The 21,725-nt window shown below is 38.6% G+C and overlaps 1 protein-coding gene across 12 annotated transcripts in view; it reads left to right on the top strand.

Annotated features, from left to right (window-relative positions):
* The window catches only part of PCDH15 (protocadherin related 15), a 659,401-nt gene that overhangs the window by 402,292 nt on the left and 235,384 nt on the right, over nucleotides 1–21,725 (top strand). For all 12 annotated transcript variants that reach the window (XM_082222007.1, XM_082222006.1, XM_082222001.1 and 9 more), the window contains 2 exons: nucleotides 14,683–14,843; nucleotides 18,139–18,294. In XM_082222007.1, the coding sequence (XP_082078133.1) occupies nucleotides 14,683–14,843; nucleotides 18,139–18,294 (317 nt within the window). The remainder of the gene's footprint in view (nucleotides 1–14,682; nucleotides 14,844–18,138; nucleotides 18,295–21,725) is intronic.

The following is a 21,725-nucleotide window of genomic DNA, read 5'->3' as shown; positions in this document are numbered from 1 at the left end:
GTCAGATCAAAGAGACTGCAGTTGCAGACACCAAAGGGAAACTCAGGATTTGTGGTTTCTGTGATGGTTCCGCCACGCCAAAGAAAAAGAAAATTCTAAAAACACAAAGAACGCTCAGATAACTCTAAAGGGAAGGCAATTATTCCGGCATAACTTTCTCTTTTTATATTTCATTTTAACTGATTTATAAAGAGATAACAAGGATTCTTAAATTTAAAACAACAAAATGTCGCAAAATAGCTATATATCAAATAAGTTTTAAAGATTAAAAAATGAATACAGAAAATTAAAAAAAAATGAAATGGAAAAAATAAGAGATTTTGAATAGGGCCAAATGTTCCACACCATTTTAGGATTTAGCAATAATATGGAAGTGTTTACTCAAGTACTTGGGAGAATGGGGGAGGTTGTCTAGTTCCATATTAAAGTGATAATTATCATAGCAGCTGTTAGGAAATATAGAATGAACATTTTATATGTACAATAATTTTGTAGTCTATTAAATTCAGCATCTGAGGCCCACTATTGCTGGCTGGAGACTTTCTGTTCAGTGTTTCAGCCATTCCTTTAAGGATACTTTAGACATAGACCCTGAGTATGTTTAGACCTTACTGGGTTGTTTTTTTTTTGGGGGGGGGGGGGCAACTGGCTCCCTTAGGAGCCCTTCCAGGGTGTGTGGGTCTGAATCTACTTCTGTAGAACTAATACTTCCACCGTGTTTATCAGGAACCCTGCTTTGACTACATAGCTGTCATAACTCAGCACCTAAGTTTGCTATTAATAGATTCACAGCAATAATGTGGAATGTTTCTGTGTAGCCAGCCATGCTCTTCTTTCATGAGATTCCATTTCCTTTCCAGTCATTTGGCATTTCATGGCTGCTGAGCATGCTCATTGCAGGGGATTGGACTAGATGACTCTCGGGGTCCCTTCCAACTTTACGGTTCTATGTTTCTATGATTTGATGGGTTCACCTAGTGTTGTGCTGAAAAATTTGTCCTGATTTTTTGTTTGTTTAACCACCTTCCGTCAATTAATAAGATAAATGACACTTGAAAATTATGAAAGGGAAGAGACAATTTTGATGAAATACTCATGGTTGTGGTGCAAAGTTTTATTGTGCTCCTCTTACTTTCAAAGAGGTGTCCTTTCTTTCACTCTACGAATCATCTTTTTCCATGGTCTGCACTCTGCAGACAGCCATGCATAATCTCTAGGACTGAGAAGCCTTCATATGAAATTGTCAGCATGTTAAAACAGTCCTCATTGCTAAAAGATTCCCAGCAGTCAGGTTTAATGCTGAGAATCAAAGATTATGAAATGATGCACCAAGAAACAGATATGCCATTAGATGTTAAATTAATTCCTAAGAGGAGAGTAGCACACTAATGAGCTAGATTCAAAAGCAAATCAGTTCTTCATATTAAAGTTCAATTCATTAATTAATATTTCTCTGTGTAAATAAAAATACCACTCATATTAGAGCTAAAAGGTAATGTATTAATGTGCCAATTTTTTTAGTTGACTTGCTCATAATGAAAACCATTATATTAATTTTCATGGTCTTAATGCCTGCTGTGTAGTTATTGATGCCCTGTGATCCATGATTAGATTTAGCTGCTGCATCCATTATTTTTATTGGTTTATAATCTCTGTTTACAATTTTCATAAATTTGGCTGTTGCTGCTATCAGCGAAGAGCTTGATTGTTGTGCCTACAAACGGACTAAATGTGAATTCAATTGAAAAAGAGAATATTGTTGACCTTTTTTATTTCTTTACCCATTTTATTACCTACCTTTTCCTTTTCCCGAGGAGAGGAAGCCTTTGGAAATATGAGAGTCATCAGTCATAAACCCATGTACATTTGTAAGAATGCCCCACAGTTTTCAGTTAGATCATCATGCAAAGATGTCTGTGGAGAGGGATATCAAACATCTTGAGATGCAGAGTTCTGTTCCTATGCCACATACACAACTGCCCAACAACAGATCAGCAAAATCCATCATGACTCTTTGACTGCATACACAACATACATTTAAAGTACATGACTCCCTCTCAGAGAATCCTGGGAACTGTAGTTAATTAAGGGTGCTGGAAATTGTAACACCGTAGGGGAAACTATAGTTTCCATTATTCTTTGAGGGGAAGCCATGTGCTTTCAATGTATGTTATATATGCAGCAGAGGGTACCAGGACTGAGAGATCCAGAGCGAGGGCCCAACCCGACCCAAGCTGCAACTTCATTACCAGGAGGGGGGAAATGACCTAAATTCTAGATCAAAGCAAACAAAAAGAGTTGTTTTATATTCCATTTTCTGTGCTAAGATATCTAACAGAAGAGCCTGAGGAGCTGGAAGACACTTCTAAAAGTTTCCTGCAGCTCTTTTGGGCAATTTTCCTTGTGAAATATTCTATCTACAAAAACATATTCGAGTATACTTTGGGAGAGAACTCCCCTCACTTATCCTCCTAAATGATATTAAAAACAGCACCTGCAACCAATCTTCAGTGACATGTGCACAGACCTTCAGATTTTGTATACAGTGCCAATAACTCTGGCAGAAGCTGAAAAAAGTTTAAGCAAATTAGCACTCATTAGAAGTTACATGGGGGGCAAGAACTAGTTAAGCCAGTTGGTATTTTGAAGGTTACATTATAACACTGTTTGGCATTTTGAATGTTGCATTACAAGAGATATTGACTTGGAGGAGATAATGCGTGATTCTGAGATACCTTGATCGGGACCCAAAACTCATTTTGCAGGCTAGATGTTATATTATGAAAATTGCAAAGAAAAGGTGGATGTTTGGAGGCATTGTAGAGAAACCCCAGTGTGGACTATGTTATAATCTGAGAAATGTAGAAAATGTAATTTCAGAATTAAAATAAAAAAATTCTTTCGTCACTCGTGTTTGTGTGGAATCAGGTAGTGGGATTATTTGGGAAGGAACTCTGATCCCTCTCAGAGAAATTCAGAGAATGGTGACAAGGAAGAGAGGTCCTTTTAGGTTGAAGAGCCCTGCTTATGGAATGTTACACCCACCTGGCAATAAGATTGCTATCTTTTTGGTGTGAGGATAATGCTTCCATCTGCCTACTGGCATTTACTGGCATAATTATTGATTTCTAACAGGCTTTAGTTATTGTATGTATATTGTGCTAACACTTATTGTGTTAACAGGATGTGTTTTTCTATTATATGTATAAATTGTAGATGTTTTAAATTTGGTATAATTATATTTTTGTAAAGATATACTGCGTCTTTTTTGAGAGATGATGAAGATAATAGCAATACTTTACAATATTCATAGCGTTGGGCTCTGCTTTTAGCCGAAAAATTGTGTATTTATTTAATCTTCAGTTCTTTGCCTAGCTGTTTCCTTTTATTTTTATGTTACTTAAAATACTTAAAGTGCCATATTTTACAAATATCAAAGCAGTGTACAACAATAAAAGCAAGCATATTAAAAATTCATAAAAATACAATAAAACAATAAAGGGTGAATCACTGGGTAAATAACTATTTAGAAATCACTAATGAATTATAAATATAAATAATGTTGGAAAGCATGGAATGGGCTCCTTTAAGATTTTAATTAATAATCATTACATTTTGTCCTGAAGTTTCTCCGTTTTGTGTAATTGGCAAAGGACCATACGATTGTTCCCAATTAACTTGGGGAAAATGAGATTAACATCACAATTTTAGCCATTTCTATTCCAGAGTTAACCCTATTGAAATCAGTGGGGCCTAATGCCACATAAATGGGGTTAGGATGGGAGCTGGGGTTACATTTTTTTATAGAATTGGGATGAGACATAGAGATGAAGCTCATTTGGACCCATTTTGTTCATTATTACTCATCCCATACTTGCTTGAAATCCAATAGCTAGTCTTCTGAATAAGAGAACCAAAAGGTACAGATGTTCACTTATCTGGATAATGAAAGAAGAAATGGGAAAGCAATCATGATTTTCCAAGGGCATATTTTAAACTGAGTTGCAGTCTGAAATACAAGGTGGATCAGCTTAGTAATCTCTTTCTAAATTACCTATATAAACAATGTTCCTTGGTGAAACAGAACGAAGAGGAGGCTGTGGTCATTCTGACAAGCTACATAAAATACCCACTTATAAAATGTTATGTGCTTGTAGTCTGCTTTCCAAAACAGTTGTTCAGATACTGATTGTTCTCTGCCCACATCTTATTCTAGCTGCATGTAGCTGCTGTCTGTTTTGAAGGACTTGGATTTGTCTTTGAACAAATTTGTCTTACATTAAAGAGGACATGAGAAGATAAGGCCCCTTGAGATAAGGATTGCAAATCTGACTTTTATATAGTGTTACCTTGGAAAAGAATGTTTTAGGGATGCATGGGGGAAATGTTAATTCTTTTCAGGACAAAAATTCTTTTCTCAGCAATATTCATCACTACTAAAATATTTAGAAAACAAAACAAAAATGATTACAATTTTTTTGTTCTGCAAAAATATAATAATCAACAAAGTTGAATTCCAGATGCCTTTTTGATGGATTCAGCAAATGGATTTACAGATGATAGTTATTGTTACAAAAAATAAATAAATGATGATGTATACATTGCACAGAGCAATACCCTGCACTGGACTGCTTCTCATTTCCAGAATTTGCTATAGCAAAAAAAAAATCTAAAATCAACAAATTAAAGGGGGGTAGAATGATGGAAAAATAAGTAGGAAATTAAAAGTGTATCATATTAGCTTGCATCTAGGCAGGCTGCAATCTTAACCGCACTTAGAATTGTACTGGTATGCATGCTTAAAATAGAATCATTCACATCAACAGCCCTATTGATTTCAGTGGGTCTACACTAAGCAAGACCAGGTCTGGCTCCAATCCCATCTATTCAGTGATGATTGATGATTTCAGTACAATATGGTCACTAAATCACCCTGTAAAATATTTGAGTATTGTATGTGATACCATAATAAAAAGTAAATACAGTACATCAAATACAGTACATCAAATACAGTAAACTTTCTTGAAGCTGGTTCTCTCTCTCTCTCTCTCTCCCTCCCTCCCTCTCTCTCTCCCTCTCTCCAGAGGACCTTCGTGAAGAGAGTTCTGTTAGGAATTATTAACCTGAACACTACCAAAGTTCACTACAAACTGTTTACTATGCTTGTCACTGGAGTTTTGGCTAGTTGAATTCAGGAATAAAGTGTCACTGTCAGTGTTTCCTGATGATAATGGATTATATTTCTCTCTCTCAATATATATTTATTTCTGATCCAAGAGTTGAAATTATTTCTATGCCTCCTTGTGCATGTTCTTGCCTGAATAGACAAGAATATTGAACAGAAGTGAGGAGTTTATTAAGAAGAAGCTTGACATATATAAGATTTTGAGGTAACAGAACTGTGAAAGTATACATCACTGAAACTGGGGTGGAATACATACAAAATAGTTATTCACACCAACCAGCCGACTTGCTTTCCTGTTCATGTTAACCTTTCTAATCCTAGGATGGTTATCCAAATGCAGTTACAGTTTTAAAATGATGTAAAGTGTCACCCTTAAAAGAAAATAGGGATGCTGGTCTTTTGTTTTCAGACCATATTTTATTAAACTGCTAACTATTATTATTCAAATACAGCAAATTCCTTTATCTTTCTGAACATCAGCTGCAGCCCAAACATTCGTATATTTGCACCAGAAACTAGTGACCAAATACAAAATCACAACTACAGTTACAGAAACTATTTGCCTTTCCTCCTTGAGGAGAGAGTTGGAGGGTGAAATCAAAGGGAAATCTTTCAGGCAGAATACAAGATGCTACTCAGCTTCATGAATAAAACTGAGTTGGGCTTTCACGGCAATAGGACTGCAGTGTGCTGACAGCTGAGCATAAAAAGTTATTTGTACGATAGCTGACCCAGTTTATTATCGCTCCCTCCAACCCAGTAAGATTTTGGATTGATCAAACTCTTTTCTTCTTCTTTTCCCCCCTTTCATATTGATATTTTTATATCATTTGGGTTTCAATGGTTGTGTTCTTCACTGAGATGGAATGGGAGCTTCTAGAGAAACCAGAGAAACCATGGACAGGCTGTTTGTTTGTTTGTTTGTTTGAGCAGGCAGTGACAAAGGACTTAGGCCTGTTCTACCAAGGCAGCAGGACGCGGGTGGCGCTGTGGGTTAAACCACAGAACCTAGGACTTGCTGATCAGAAGGTTGGCGGTTCGAATCCCCACAACGGGGTGAGCTCCCGTTGCTCAGTCCCTGCTCCTGCCAACCTAGCAGTTCTAAAGCACGTCAAAGTGCAAGTAGATAAATAGGTACTGCTCTGGCGGGAAGGTAAATGGCATTTCTGTGTTATGCCGGCCACATGACTCGGAAGCTGTACCCCGGCTCCCTCGGCCAATAAAGCGAGATGAGCACCGCAACCCCAGAGCCGGTCACGACTGGACCTAATGGTCAGGGGTCCCTTTACCTTTACCTTTACTGAGGCAGCAGCAAGGTAGTAGAATGAATTCAATCAATTCAAGTTACAGATCACATTTGCCCTGTTTTGAAGCTTCCTACAAGTAGAAAACCAGCACAGCAAGGAACATGCCAGATCAGTTCATTTCCATTCATTGTGCTAGTGTGTATTTCTTAAAACATATTTCCGTTCAGGTGTTTGTTTTTATGCGAGGGAACATTAAAGAGGCACAATCCTATGCAGAAAATCCTATTGTGTGGAATGTTGGGAAACAAGTGTTCTCATTTCCCAGAGCATGTTCTGTGAGTGAGATCTGTACTCTAATAATGTATTTGGTTTTTTGTTGCATATTCAAATATAAGCTTAACAGTCAAAGAAAGCTGCAGTTTATTATTTTTTTACTTTGAATTTGAACCACTTTTGTAAACCTAAAATCAAATAACAAGGTGCTTTTACAACAAAATGAGATAGGCACTTTTCTAACCTTTTCTCCATATGACTTATTCTAGATGACAATCAAATCTGGTTGATGGATGCAGCTGTCAAATAAGTGATTCTGTGGGTGGGGGATGTTGTACCAGCTTATGTACCAGCAGGGTGACACAGTCTGTTACTTTGCTGCTACTATAGAAATAAAAATGTAGCAATAGCTCTGCATGCTATACTATTTCTGTTATGCATCAGATACATGAGAACTAGGACATTTGCAGTTCATCCTTACCTAGGAGTTATATGGGCTATGAAGAGCTTTGGGAGGGGGATATAATCACATGAAATTTTGACAGCACCTGTCACTTTCCTTCTGTATGATGTAGACAGGGAATTCTTCTGAATTCTTTCCCCCATATTTAGACTTAGCTGAGCTGAGCTGATGGTTATAAGCAGTGCTTTTTTCTGGGGGGACACAGGGGTACGCATACCCCTAAACATTTTGTGAATCTATGTTGGGCCTCATTGAGGGGCGGTATTTCAGTATGAGTAGGAAAATGAGAGTACCCCTAAGCATTTTTTTAAAGAAAGAAAAAAAGCACTGGTTATAAGAAAGAAAGAGTGTGTGTAAAATCTGATGGTTTAAGGCAATCAGAATCAGTAAATGGGGCCCAGATAAGAGTCACTAAACTCAAATATTTCTGTAACACTTAGAGGCTTGATTTTTACTGATCTTACAGCAGAAGAATCATTACAAGACTTTCCCCCTAAGCTGTTGCTACCTTGGAGATTTCTTCTGACTGTAACAAATACAATGGTATTCTGTTCCTGTTTTTGGTATGAAAGAAAGAGCTGTCCGTAGATGCTACTCTTATCTTTAAAATGTCACTTGACATAACAATGACAAGATCCATCAGCAGGCACAAAATTAGGCCTCAAAGCTTGGGGAGTTGTCTAAGGACAGGTGAAAATCTTGAGTCTTCACACTGTTTAAAAGCACTCCCTCTCCTCTCCCCATTCAAATGCTTTGTACACTGCATAGCAAATGCATGCAGACTCCCTTGACACATCTCACTATTCTTATAGAAATAATTCAGGTGTTTGAATCAAGTAGGAATCACCAGGTTTGAAACGCTGCTTTAGGGATAAAGTATCTGGAGGCAGTGGCTGTATTTGGACAACATGATAACATGATAGACTCATTCCCATCATAACCAACCAACTAAGGTTTCTCATGATGAGAACAAGTCTAGGCAGGCCTCAGACTCTTTCACACTCCCTTCTCCTTGCCTGGCACAGCCATAAGCAGGAGTAGAGTCTTCTTCTTCTTCTTCTTTATTAACTACAGACTAGGATTATGCAAGAACCCTAAAATGTGGTTAAACTTAACCATGGTCTGGTCTTACAAATGGTTTCATAATCCATTGATGGAAGCTGGCTCGTTTCAAACAAACCATTCATCAAAGCAGTTTTTAACCACGATTTGTCATGCTCAAATGACATAAGTAACGGTTAATAATAAAAAAGTCATGATTAAGAGTTACAATAACCCTTGTCTTTTGGTGTGTGTTGATCTCATTTTAGTTTACTGCTGCTTTAAAAAAAAAATTTAATAACTTATTTTAACAATTTTATTGATAATTCTTCTTGTAGACTAATTCAAGGTTTGTTAGGATCAAGTGGTATTTAAATTCTCCTCTGCTCTTCCACCATGGCCATGAGGAAGAGATTGGAAGCTTCTCCCAGGTTAATTGATTTAGCATGCCAGCTGAGCTGAGATCTAATCTGTGGTAAATCTTACTATGATTTGTTGAACAAGCCAGCTGAATAACTTACACTTAGAAGTAGGCTTGTTTCAATAAGCCATCATTAAGATTAACCATAGTTTGTGCAAATTTGGATGTTGCAATCAGTTGCTATTAATCTAAAATAGAAATGAAAGCTTCAAAGCTCCTCCTTGTATTTGAGCCAGAAGACTAGATGGAGCACAGAGGGTCCATATTTTGCTTAGGCTCATTCCTAACACGATAAAGTCACGATTTATCATGACTTCCATATGCAGTCAATGCACATTAGTGTGAAACTCTGCTTGGCAATTTAGTTCCTCTTTCTGCTGACTCGTTAGAATGCTGCAATAGGGAAAGATGGTGCTAAATCAGAAGGCCATTTGTTGAATCCTGTCATTTGCACTTATTGTCGTGGGGGTGTAGCTGCATGTCACTGGGGCTGATAGGAATCCAACAACATCTGAAGGCCAACAGGTTGCTGAGCCCTGTTCTAGATTCCTGTAGCAGCCATCACAGGAACATCAAACCCATGTCACCTTGAAAAATCCAAACTAGCTTAGTTAACTTATTCCTTTCTTCATTTAATAACTCCTAAATAAATTTGCAGCTATAGCAGGCTAACTGGACAGGCTTCCAGTGTCAAAAGCTGTTTGTGATTAAGTACAACATTGTATAGCAAGTAACAATACAGGAACCATAACACTGGACTGAAAACCTATTCTTCCTATCACACCTATTTTTTCTCCATTCCCCAAAGGCCTGACATTTCTTGTGATGCTCATAAATCAGTTTGTCTAAAAAAATTTTTTTCCTTTGCCCTTTATATGAAAATAGAGACTTTGGGTAAAAAGGCAGAGAAGCTGTATTCTATGTGCAAATAAAAAAATTCCTTCCAGTAGCACCTTAAAGACCAACTAAGTTAGTTCTTGGTATGAGCTTTCGTGTGCATGCACACTTCTTCAGATACTATGTGCAAATGTTGACTGAAAAACTCAGCAGTTGGTGGGGTGGGGGAAACCACTGAGACAAGTTCTCCAATATTATTTAACCATAAATGCAGTGCTTGAGAGAATATGGCGTTCTCCTCTCATGGCAATCCAGAACCACAAAAAGCATAAACAGAACATGAATTAAAATGAATGTTTCCTGATTTGAAATTTAGAAATGATTGGTAAATAGCTTTCAGAGCCATGCACAAATTTAATCATATGGTACTAAGAAAATGCTTTAATTTCACTCAATTTCATCAGATCAGATTGCACAAAAATATCCTATTCATGAAGTTAACCCCAGTCACATCCAGCTTAATCTCCTTAAAATATGTCAAGGAAAATCCATATGATTGAATTAAATGAACAGTATTCAGAAACCAAGAATCTGATTTCACATTCGTTAGAGTTGTTTGCTTTAGTAGGTAAAGTCTGAGTGCAATGAAGAAAGGGAAGATCTAAAATGATCACTCTATGAAGGAAAACTATCAAATCCCAAGTCCCCCTGACAAAGTTTTTATCAAATCTGGTTTCCTAAAATTGTCCTTTAAAAGAACAAACCATTCTCCTTAGTCTCAGTTTGAGATATTCCCGTTATTCAAGAATAGCTCCATAAAAAATAAATGAAACAAGAAGGAAGGTCACGGCAATGTTGTGAAATTGGAGTGTGGTGATCATACAGGGTCCCCGGACGTTTAACGGTCTGTTGATCTCTGTGCCACCACTGTGCTCGCTTCCCCACTGCCACCAACCAGTTACTCTCTGGTAAAACACTGAGTCCAGGCAGTTGTTAAAAGTAAACCAAAAAACCCCCACAAAAGCAAGTTTATTTTACAAACTTTAACAAGTTTATGGTTTCTCAGATAATATTCCTGTCAGTATCTTAACTTTAGTTTCTTTACCAGCCCTATACCTTCCTAATACCTTCTGACTGATTATCTCAACTGTTTGACTGACTCCTCTTAACAAATTCTCTCACTCTCTGTCTCATCTAACTCCAGACTGTCTTCTCAACTACTCTAACTCTTTCTCATAAAAAAAACCTCTGTGCTTAAACCATATACACAGTTAACTCTGCCCCCTGGGTTCCCATTGGTTAGTCGTTTTACAATTAGTTTACCCTTTCCCTATGAACCCAGTATGATGTCACACACAAAGGAGGGCCAACGCCTCATGGAGTTCACATTTCTTTGAGTCTTTCAGGTAACCCCAAATCCTGTCTTAACACATAATGTCAAAGCAAGGTTGGAACCCCTCCTCCTCCTTCCTCCATCATGAGTGCCATTTCTTCCAGTTCATCAGAAACCACACAGTTTGTCATTGCATCTAAACCAGCAAACCATGGTTGTGCTATTCCAAATCAAAGCACATTCAGCAAAGTGCATTGACTAAATCATATACTGTATAAGTAGGGATTGCAGACCCTCCCAACTTTTCCTGGGGGTGGAAAATAGAAAATCTTTTTAAATCCAGGCCTTCTGACTCTTCCATCCAACTCTCCTGCAGAGTGGAGAGCCTCAGCATTAGTACAGAGAGGCTGAATAGGGTAACATTTCTTGCTTGACTTTTGTTTCTGCATGTATGTGAGGGGGGGGATAGTTTTTCATGTCACACAGCAGGCTGTTTCAGGTCCAAAAAGCCATAAAACAACAACTCTAAAACACTCTCAAGCTGGCTTTGCAGCCATTCCATGCTGAATAGCGCAGCCAGGTGTAGAAACCATATATGCAACCTTTGTACTATGTTCTCTACAGAAGTCAGTTGACCTTTTACGCTAAGTGGGAAATCATTTGTGAAATCCCAATTACTTGGTTCTAAGCTATTTCAGCAGGTGAATGCCACATGTTAACCCTGCTTTAGAAAGGGAGCACATTACGTGTATAGGGAGAAATTGCTGTCCTTTTTTGTACAAGAATCTTATTCCCCAAAGTAGAAAATTACAAAAGCAACTGGTGCAACACAGGTAAAATGAGAGATGCAACTTACTTTATCATAGCAGATCTTCAAAATGTTTGCTTTTTAAAACTGCTGTAAAGTTTTGGGGGGTTTTGTTCAAGCATAAAGGATAATGGGCAATTGACCTTCCCAGAATCTCATCAGAGAGCTCTGAATTGTGTGTGTGTGTGTGTGTGTGTGTGCGCGCGCGCGCGCACTACCATCTGGATGCAAAGTTGCCAAGATTGTAGGGAGAATTCCGGTGTCTTGCAGGATTTTTGTTAGGATGCAAAACCAGGATGGCCTTGAGCAAGTCTCTTTTCAACTATCCTCAGTTGTTGAAATAGCAAGACAAGATCCCCAAAGCTTTAGTCTCCTGTAGTTTGGTATGGAAACAGCTACTCCTTCTAAACCGTTCCTGCAGTCCTTTGGTGAGACAGCCCCAGCAGGGATTTAAAATTACAAAACATGCATCAAAACAAAGTGTGGAAATATAGGATGTTAGACCTTTAAACTATCCCCTTATATGCTGCTTCCAAAGCACCCCCCCTTCCCTTAACTTTTGGAAAGTTAAAAAATGTTTTATTTACAAATTATTCAAAGTGTAGATTCATGTGCTTTTCTGTACAGCAGCAAGAAAAGAGAGGCAGCATAACTTGGGTACCAAAATAGTAAGATGTTTCTAAATTATTTGCACAGAAACACAAAGATGACTTGCTTAAGCCATGCGGTCTAAGCTTGGAGCATCCAGCCTAGATCTCTTCATTGGTGGGGCTCACATGGCAGGACAGCTTACTCTATGGCCTTAACCCCTTCGTGCATTAATTAGAGTTAAGCATGTTGGTTTATATGAGGCTGATTTATTCCACATAAAGAGCCCTCTGCTTGTTTCCTGGCCTGTGTAGAATTGAATCAATAGGTTAAGCCAATACTGTGGCCTTTCACCTCTTGACTGGTTCCAAGGATGGCTTCTATTAGAAATGAGTTGCCAACTAGGGATTCAGATGTATTGTAAAGAAGAATGCACACTGTGTATCTGAGCATATGTATCCTTCCACACAAGTGCACAGGCTAAAGTCAGTGTAGAAAATGTCATTCCATGCTGCATCAAAATCTTATCTGCTCCTTTCAGATGTATTGCTAGTAGGTTATCGAGTTGGCATTTTCGCCTAAGGACAAAAGCAGACTCTAAGCACCTAAGAAGGAGGATCAGCTTTCTGAAGAAATAAAATAGGGTATTTAGCAAAAGCCAACATATAGATTTAAGTTCATAAGTATAATAAAACAGTCATTTGGATCAAGGACTGTTTCTAAAATGTATAATTAAGCAAGAAGAGTATAATATGATTAACTCCTGTGTATCATTAATAATAAAAAATGAAACCTACTATAATGAAAGACATCAAAGATTATAATCCTGCATGATAGTGTTAGAAGTCAAAACCAAATAGATGTGGCATTAAGCACATCATTATAAAAACATAGCAAGTTTTTTTTGGGGGGGGGTTAAAGCATGCATCCCACCTCCAGGAACATTTTCAATACATTTTATCCCCACTCAAATATAGTAGTAGCTTTATCAAGATGACTTTTGTTAAGGTTACATGTGGAGAAGTAAGGTTTAAATGCCTCATCTCTTTGCATATGATGGTCCTGATGAAATCCATATACCCTGCTCTTGCTTTCTAAATAAGTAAGTAAATCCTGATATGGTTTATAATAATGCATTGAATGTCACATCTATTTTGGTCCTCAGTGGTTAAGTTTGTACTTCAGCTGTAAATCATTTGCTCCACTAGATTAATAAGCTGCCTAGATGTTGCTTGAATGAAGAGAAAAGGTAGGGGACTTAATGAAATCCAAAAGCCCTGTAATGGGACTCCTTTCAATTTTAGCCCAATGGTGTCCCCTATTAGTCTTCTGAAAGCAAGTTTAAAGGTTTGTTGTCACAACAGATAAGGGAACCAAACACTTCCTTCTTCCGCTCCTCCTGTAATTCAAGCACTCCAAATACTAGGCTTTCTGGTACAGTGCTCTCTGTGTGTCTTATCAAAGCTCTGCCTGAGCTCTACTGAATCATCAATGGTTATAAAGTATTTATATCTGAGGTTTAATGGTTTGGAAACATCATTTCATGATTTAGTGTATTTTATATTGTTGTTTTATTTGGCCATTCATTATAAACTGCCCTGGGGTCCTAAGGACTGGGAAACAGTTTAGAAATGAAGGTTTCTGTAGAAATAATGGGTATGCTTCACTTGTTAAAAGCAATGGAAAACATGTGCAAGTCAAGAGACCAGATTTCATGGCTAGTGCTTCATAGTATTCGTGACTTTGGACCTATGTCTCAAACCAATACCCCAGCGTATAGTGTGGGTGACGACATATGAGCAATCTTGCTGATGCTAAGTAAGTCTGAGTCTGGTCAGTGCCTGGATAGTTGATGACATGGGAACCACATGCATGATATCAGAGGTGCCAAGTTGCGTGCAAGATTGAGGGGGCCTGTCATTCATGTGACATCATCAGGAGGAGGCTGAGTGCGGAATCTGGCATGGCTTCAATGGCCAGCGGGTCCTCTCTCATGCTCAGGAGGAGCCGGCCATGCTCTGCTCTACCCTTGGCCTCCTCCGACACTTCAACACTGAGGGGGTCTGGCCCCCTGCCGACAGATATGGAGGGGGCAAAGACAGCTCAGCCCCATAGAGTTGACACTCCTATATGGCATATAAATGTAGGAAAATGAAAGGAATAAATCTTATTCAGCCTAATGCCATAGTCATGAAACAAATAGTTCCCTCCCTCCCTCCCACCCTTCCATTCCTATCCAGTAAGAAAACTTAATTCTGATCAATGTAATATATGTGGTTCTGTTGTGGTTGCTCTTTTTCTCCCTTTGTTTGATCATAGCTTTACGTAATGCATCTCACTTGTCAATATTTTGAACAGCTGTAGCCATAATTTGTGAATGTGGCGCATAGCAATTGTCTGACATATGAGGAAACTCATTACTGCCTTTTGAAAACCTGCATTGCACTTGTGTAACGCAAAACCTGTCATCACTGTTTGTGTTTCAGGCACAATATTGGTAGACAATATGTTGATCAAAGGTACAGCAAGAGGACCTGATCCCACCATTGAACTGACATTAAAGGACAACGTAGACTACTGGGTTATCTTAGATCCTATCAACCAGAGGCTTTATCTAAACAGTACTGGACGAATTCTCGACCGAGATGTAAGTTGGTGTCTCTTCTTCCCCCTCGCTCCAGTTTCCGTTTTGTATTAAAAACTGCTGATTTCAGTGGAAAAATAAGTATTTTCACAACTAATAAAGGTGGGAAATGTGAAGTGTTTGTTTACTCAGTGTAAGTCTCATTCAGCCCAGCTCTGTATGCTTCAGATTGCAGCCAAAGGATGTTTGTCAAAAAGCAAAGATGACTTAAGAAACAAAAATGCTGTTAGTATATTTTATAGTTTTTGGATGTTCTATCCAAAATAGTGGCAGGGTTTTTTTAAAGGACATTTTGTATCTGTATGTTGATCGATATTCATACTGATGCAAGGCTGTGTGTATTTTCTTGTTCAAGCATACAAACCAGAGCAGTTTGAATAACAACCCTTGGCCCTCCATGTTGCTGAACCACAGCTCCTGTCATCCCTGTTGATTGGCTATGCTGGTAGGGGCTGATGGGAGTTGGAGTCCACAAACATCTGGAGAGCCTCAGGCAGGCCATCCCTGATCTAAAGGCTGCACCAGGTAAACCAGAAGTGATGGGATTTCAAACAATAAATATGATATATGGTTAACACTCTATAATCCAGACCTACTGTGAGCCCCAAACTCAGCACAACCCATTAGACTGCAGACATAGAAAAGGGAACAGTCAATTACTTGACAAACTGGGTGGTAGCTATGTTCGGCTTGCCCAAAATAAAATAAAATGATCTTGGTAGAATCAGCACAGCTGCGTTGGACTCCTAGAGCAGGCAGTCAAACCCAATTTGTTTGTATGATGTGTAACCCATGATGTGCAATGTTTGCTGCTTGTTTCTGGGAGGTTTCTGCAGAAATCTTTAATGCAGCACATTTTGCTATTTGAACATAGGATTACATTAAAACTTGTTCCACTTCAGTAATAACCTGGAAAAGACCCAGTTTCTTCCTTACAGATAGAACCAGTGTTAACTGCAGTAGATATTTGTCTTGGTGTTCTAGGAATGGGTTTACAAGATAGAGATAGATAGATAGATAGATAGATAGATAGATAGATAGATATGGATAATGTGTGCATATCAGCTTACCTATATGCACATTGATGCAGCCTAGAAATAAATAAAACTAGGCACTTATCCACAGCAGTGCTCTACGTGTTCAATAAATTTATCTTATTTTGTGGGTATGCGTGTTTTAAGGTTCCTTTAGCAGTAAAGGGATAAAAAAGAATCTGCTGGCAGTTCAGCCTAGTCGATTTCAGCACTCTACCATCTTGTTAGGGGAAATGGCTATAAATTAGAAGCTGGAGTGGGCATGCATTTTTCCCTACCAGCAGGCTGTCCTGCCCTCACCAATTATGATGTAAAATAAGCCTCACACGTTTTCATTCTTCCTCCCTCTCCCCATCTATGCGATTCACAAAAGAGACAATCTTCCTGAATTATATAATGCTATTGTGAGATGAATATTTGTGAACTCCTTGTTTCTTTAGGCAAAAGAACTTATTTAGATTCAGAATGTATCTTTTTTAGTCTGCTGTGTGCTAGTAAGTGGGCAGATATATTCAGCTGATTTAGCCAGCTGACAACGTAGTCCATACAATTTGCTTTTCTGCAGAAGCAGCTATGATTTGAATGTGCACACCGTAGGCGGAGTGCCTACTGAGTAAGCCAAGAGGTTTTCTTCCCTCTGGCCAAGCCTGCAGCCTCTTTCTGCTGCCAATCACTTTCTTCATTTCTTTACACTTTCTTCAGATTTTGGGGCTCCAGGGCATACACCATATTCTGGGGTGCATCTGATCTGGTGAAGCCCTGAAGCAACTAAATTTTGAAGTTAACAGCCAAACACCTGGTCCTTTCTTTTATTAACTTACTTTCAAAAGGTGGTTTTTAAAAGACAGGTTTATGAGGATTCCAGTGTTCATTTTCAATTCAGGAGCGAATTTGTGCATTTTTGTTTGATTTCAACAGATTGAGCTCCTTATTCAGAGAGCGCAAACATCTTCAGTGTGTTTAAAGAAGCATTTGGGCAGGATTAAATGAAGTGGAATTAAGTGATCATACAAGAAGGAAATCTTCAGTCAATATGTAATGTTTTGCTTTAAAGAGTGTAATATAATAGAACGGGCCCTTTTACAAATTTGGTAACTGGTTAAATAACAGGAAGGTGAAAACAGGTGTAAATTGGTGGTTTTCACAAAACAGGAAAATAAGAAGCGGGGTCCCCCAATGATGCTATTGGGACCTGCACTATTTAATTTTCATAAATGTTCTGGAGTCAAGGAAGAGCAGTAAGAGAGCCAATTTATGGATTACACCAAATTGTTTTGGGTGGTGCCTAATCTGCAAAGGAGTTCTGAAAGGAGTGTCAGATTGGGATAATGGGCAAAAGCGGCTAATGAGATTCTGTATAAGCAATGACAGTGATCCACCAGCCCCTAAATGCCAACTTCCCTTCTCCACTTGTGGAATCTGAATTGACTGTGACTAAAGCCTTAGGAATGCTTGGCTCACATGTTTCACAAAGATGTGTTCAATGGGGAGTGGAACTGTTTTCTTCACCCCACCACTGACATCTCATCAGCTTTCTTCAACAACTCTGGGATGCATGAAGCTGCTTGTGAAGGAATTGCAGTGCATGGGACCCTGCCCCCATTGAAGAGTTCTGTGTGACCAGGCGTCCTGATCGCATGAAACCCTTACATGTGAGCAGGGGTTCCTTTACAGACGCTTACTTGCAACATGTGTTTACTTAAGGAAGCTGGTGTGTTGTTGGGGCAGGGCTGAAAAGACTAAAAACAGGAGCAGAGAAATCTGCCTTATACCTATTTGAACCATTGGTCCATCTAACTCGCTATAATCTACACCAGAGTTTTCCAAACTTGGGTCTAGCTGCTTTTGGACTACCATTCCCATCATTCCTGACCACACATCCTGCTAGCTTAGGGATGATGGGAGTTGTAGTACAACAATAGCTGGAGACCAAAGTTTGAGAAACCCTGATCTACACCATGGTAAGCCAATGTGATGCCCTCAAGTTGTTATGGAACTGTAACTCTCAGGACCCCCAGTCATTGTGGCCAGCAGGTAAAGTCCAATAACACGTGGACAACCCCAGGTTCTCTTTCCCCAACTTAGGCTTCAATTCTGACCACCAGTTACTTGGAGTTGAGTCCCGCTGAACTCAATAGGATTTAACTTCTGAGTAGATTTGATTAGGGTTGCACTTTTATTTTATATGAAACAGAAATAACACTCCACATATCCAGGTGCTTTGTAGAAGTAACTATGCATTTATTTTTCTCCCTTCTTTACAGCCACCAATGTCCATTCAGTCTATTGTGGTTCAAGTCCAGTGCATTAACCGAAAAGTAGGAACTGTCATCTATCATGAAGTTCGGATTGTAGTGAGGGACAGAAATGATAACTCTCCCCAGTTTCAGCAGCAGCAGTACTATGTAGCAGTCAATGAGGTCAGTTTTAGTATTGGTACTGTTATCATTTTCCCCCTAACTACTCATGTACTTTTTGATATCATCTCATCAATGTACTAAAGCACTTAATGTTAATTTGCTTTTGGGTTTTCCAGTTGATTTTGAGCCTTTTGTGTGTTTATATTAAGAACTTGCCTTGAACTGAATCACTTGAGAGAAAATCATACTTGTATTAATTAAACAAACCCAACCCATTCAGGGGTGCATATGGGTAAGCAAAGGAGACACAAACTATTTTAGCATACTGCCGTAAGAAGTTCACACACACACACACACACACACACACACACACACACACACTTATATTCTGAACATTATTCTTCCATAATAGAAATGGTATAATACTATGCAAAGGAACGACTAAGCACAACCTTAATTTTCAGTTTTAAAGAGTTATCTCTTGACAGTATTCCTCACCCCCTTGTTGTTCTTTATTCCGCACTTCAGTGGCAATTTTAGCACAACGATCTACTTTCTGGCAATTCCAGTCTTTGCATTTTCTAGTCATTTAGTTTTATTCTGTATCAACCAGTTCCAAGTTAGGACCTTATTGCTGGATTAGTTTGCAGACAAGAAACAAAGGCAGACAATGATCTTTGGGTCTAATTTTAGTCAGCCTTTTAAGTCAATAAGCTTTTATTGACTTAAAATTAGCTTTTGGCTCTGTATGTTTCCCGATTGTCTTTGGAGTAAACTAGAGCAGTACCATCTTGATAGAAAACCATTGGTTTTGATCTGTGTCCTGTATGCTGAACTTGTAATAATTATGGTCATCTTTCTGTGGAGATTGTGTCTTCTCATACAGTTAGGCAAGGATGTGTCCTTGCCTTCATTATTTTGTATTTGTAACTGGTAAATTTCTCCTCATTTTTGGAAATAATATCTTCTCATCCTCCTAAGATATCTATTGCATGCAGATGATGCAGTTTTAATTTTGAAGACATAGATGGGTAATAAATGTTTCCTTTCGGCGTTTAATTATTTTTTAATTGAAATTCTTAACCATTAACCATCCAAAATCCAGAATTATAATATTTCTAATAATATATTTATTTGGGTCCCGCATAGTCATATGTTCAATCAAGTTGGTTTACAGAAATACCTTGAGCATTTGGTGTCTTGAATCTGCCAACTTGAGAACTCAGAGAAAAACTGAAGGGGCCAAGGTGAAGCAGAATGTGAATACAGTTACTCAATTTTTCTGAACAAAGGGTGGAAAATTTGTTGCACCCTTGTGGACTCTGCTTCATTGGAGGTTTTTAAGCAGAGATTGGATGGCCACCTGTCATGGATGCTTTAGTTGAGATTCCATACTGTAATTTCCCCATTTTATTTTTGCCACTTGAAAACAACAAATCCAACTGTGACCCATCAAAATAAGCATTTCCAGATATTTAACCTGTTCAGTTTCTTGAACTGTTGAATGTGTGTACACTGGGCTTATGGGACAGAATGAACTGTCAGATAGGTCAACAATGATGGCAATTCTCGAAAATATGATCCAGTACAACAGAATAGTTCAATACTTTAGACCAATTTTATGCCAAATGTATTGATTTCCTCCTATAATAAGTTTCCAAAAATGAGCTGAATCTTCCCCTCCAGCTGCTCTATTAATTTCCTCCTGCACCTGTCTGATATATATCACTCCCTTTCTATATAGATTTCTTTTCATTCCTACATCGCTGAGCCCAAATCCAAAAAAATTCAGAACATTTTTTTACCACTGCTTGATTTTAAGAACTGTTATTTCAAAGCATTTAATGTTCATTATTCTGTACATAGGTTTATTGCCTTTTAAGTGGCACAAATTATTGTAAACACCATTATTGTTGCTCCAAATTTCTTCTTAATGTAAGAGTTTATTGGCTCTTTTTGCGTCTTGAAGCTTTATAATTATTTGCTATTGTTTTGAGTTGAAATATTTTTGAGCTGTTTAGAGCACTGGGGTGGGTAGGTTTAAAATTCAAACAACTGCACAAACATTTCCCCCTATAATTGATTTTGTTAAGTGCATATAAGTTCGATATAATTATAGAATACATTTGTTGTGGTTTATTTACAGCAATTGTAATCCACAGTCCTCTGACTTTTGCATTTAACAATATCAGGCACGATAAGTTCTCGTGGGTGGGTGGGTGTGGGTGTAGTGACTTTTAGTGTGAGAAAGGTTGCATCACAAGATGAATGTACTTGCTTTAATTTTTAATTTTTATAAAGGACCTCTTTACACTGGGCTGTGTGGGTATGGACTGAGTGGAAGCACCCGTCCCTCTACTCAGTTCTGTCAGCTTAGCCAGTCTCGTGCAGGCTGCCACCAATGGAGTGAAACAAGACAGAGCTTCACCTCCATCAACACAGAACTTCCCTTTTCACCCTCTTAGTGGCAGACAGAAGGCCATTCAGTGGTATCCCCCATTGCAGAGCCCAGTGGAAATTCCCCCAAACAGGGTGTTCTGCAGACAGAGTGGGGCTGAGCTGACCCCAGGATCTGCTAGATCACAAGCTGCTCTCAGAGCTGGCACTACTATTTGTATGGACTGTGGAGGCTTTTCAGGGTAACAGCTGGATTTTTGCGCTGTTAAGTGATGTGATAGAACCCAGTTCTTTCACATAGACAATCCTCATGCCTTTGTATTCCTCCTTCAATTGGCCAAATGGTGATTAGCTTCCTCTGTTGACTTCTCCTCTGCAGGCGTCTGTGGCTTGTGGCTGGTTCAGTATAAATCTTTCATAAGTTCTGTTACTTGATCAGGCGCGGCTATTAAGAGTGTCTTTGAGTTGCTGTTGAAAAGTCACACAAAATGGCAAGCAGCCTTGTGATAAATCAGTAGCATAATTAATTGTGTGGTTTAATTAGCTGAAATTAAGGATTGTAAAAACTAGCTTATGGTCTGCAGCAGTAAAAACTTTCAAACTGTCTCCTTCTGCTTGCTTGCTTGCTTCCTTGCACACCCACCCATCCCTCTTTTGGTATAGCCGTCTGTTGAAAGAAAAGATCTCTCAATAACATGCTCCATAGATCTGAGGAACACTTTATAGCCTTGGAGGAAATTAGGACAAGAAAATAAATTGGTGATTTCAGTAAATGACCCCTTTCCTTGCTTATCAAGGTGCAGTTCTTACAAACTTTGGAGGTTTCAAATGTTACTGAATTTCACAACTAACCCAAATTCTCGGAGGACCCCTGACTTGTACAGGGGTAGCTGCTGAGGAATTCAGAGCTCTAGTGTTTTGGATAGGTTTAATTATAAGGCAGAGATGTGAAACTTGTGGTCTTCCATGTGTTGTTGGACTCCATCTTTCACCATTCCTAACCACTGACCATTACATGAATTGAATTCAATTTACACAACAATGTTGTCCTGCCACCTCTTCTCCACTGCAGCCCCCTGTGCCTTCAGTAAGCC

This window comes from Podarcis vaucheri (assembly GCF_965113315.1).
Source record: "Podarcis vaucheri genome assembly, chromosome: 5".
In the NCBI taxonomy this organism is placed as follows: domain Eukaryota; kingdom Metazoa; phylum Chordata; class Lepidosauria; order Squamata; family Lacertidae; genus Podarcis; species Podarcis vaucheri.
This window is presented reverse-complemented; position numbering and strand designations above follow the sequence as displayed.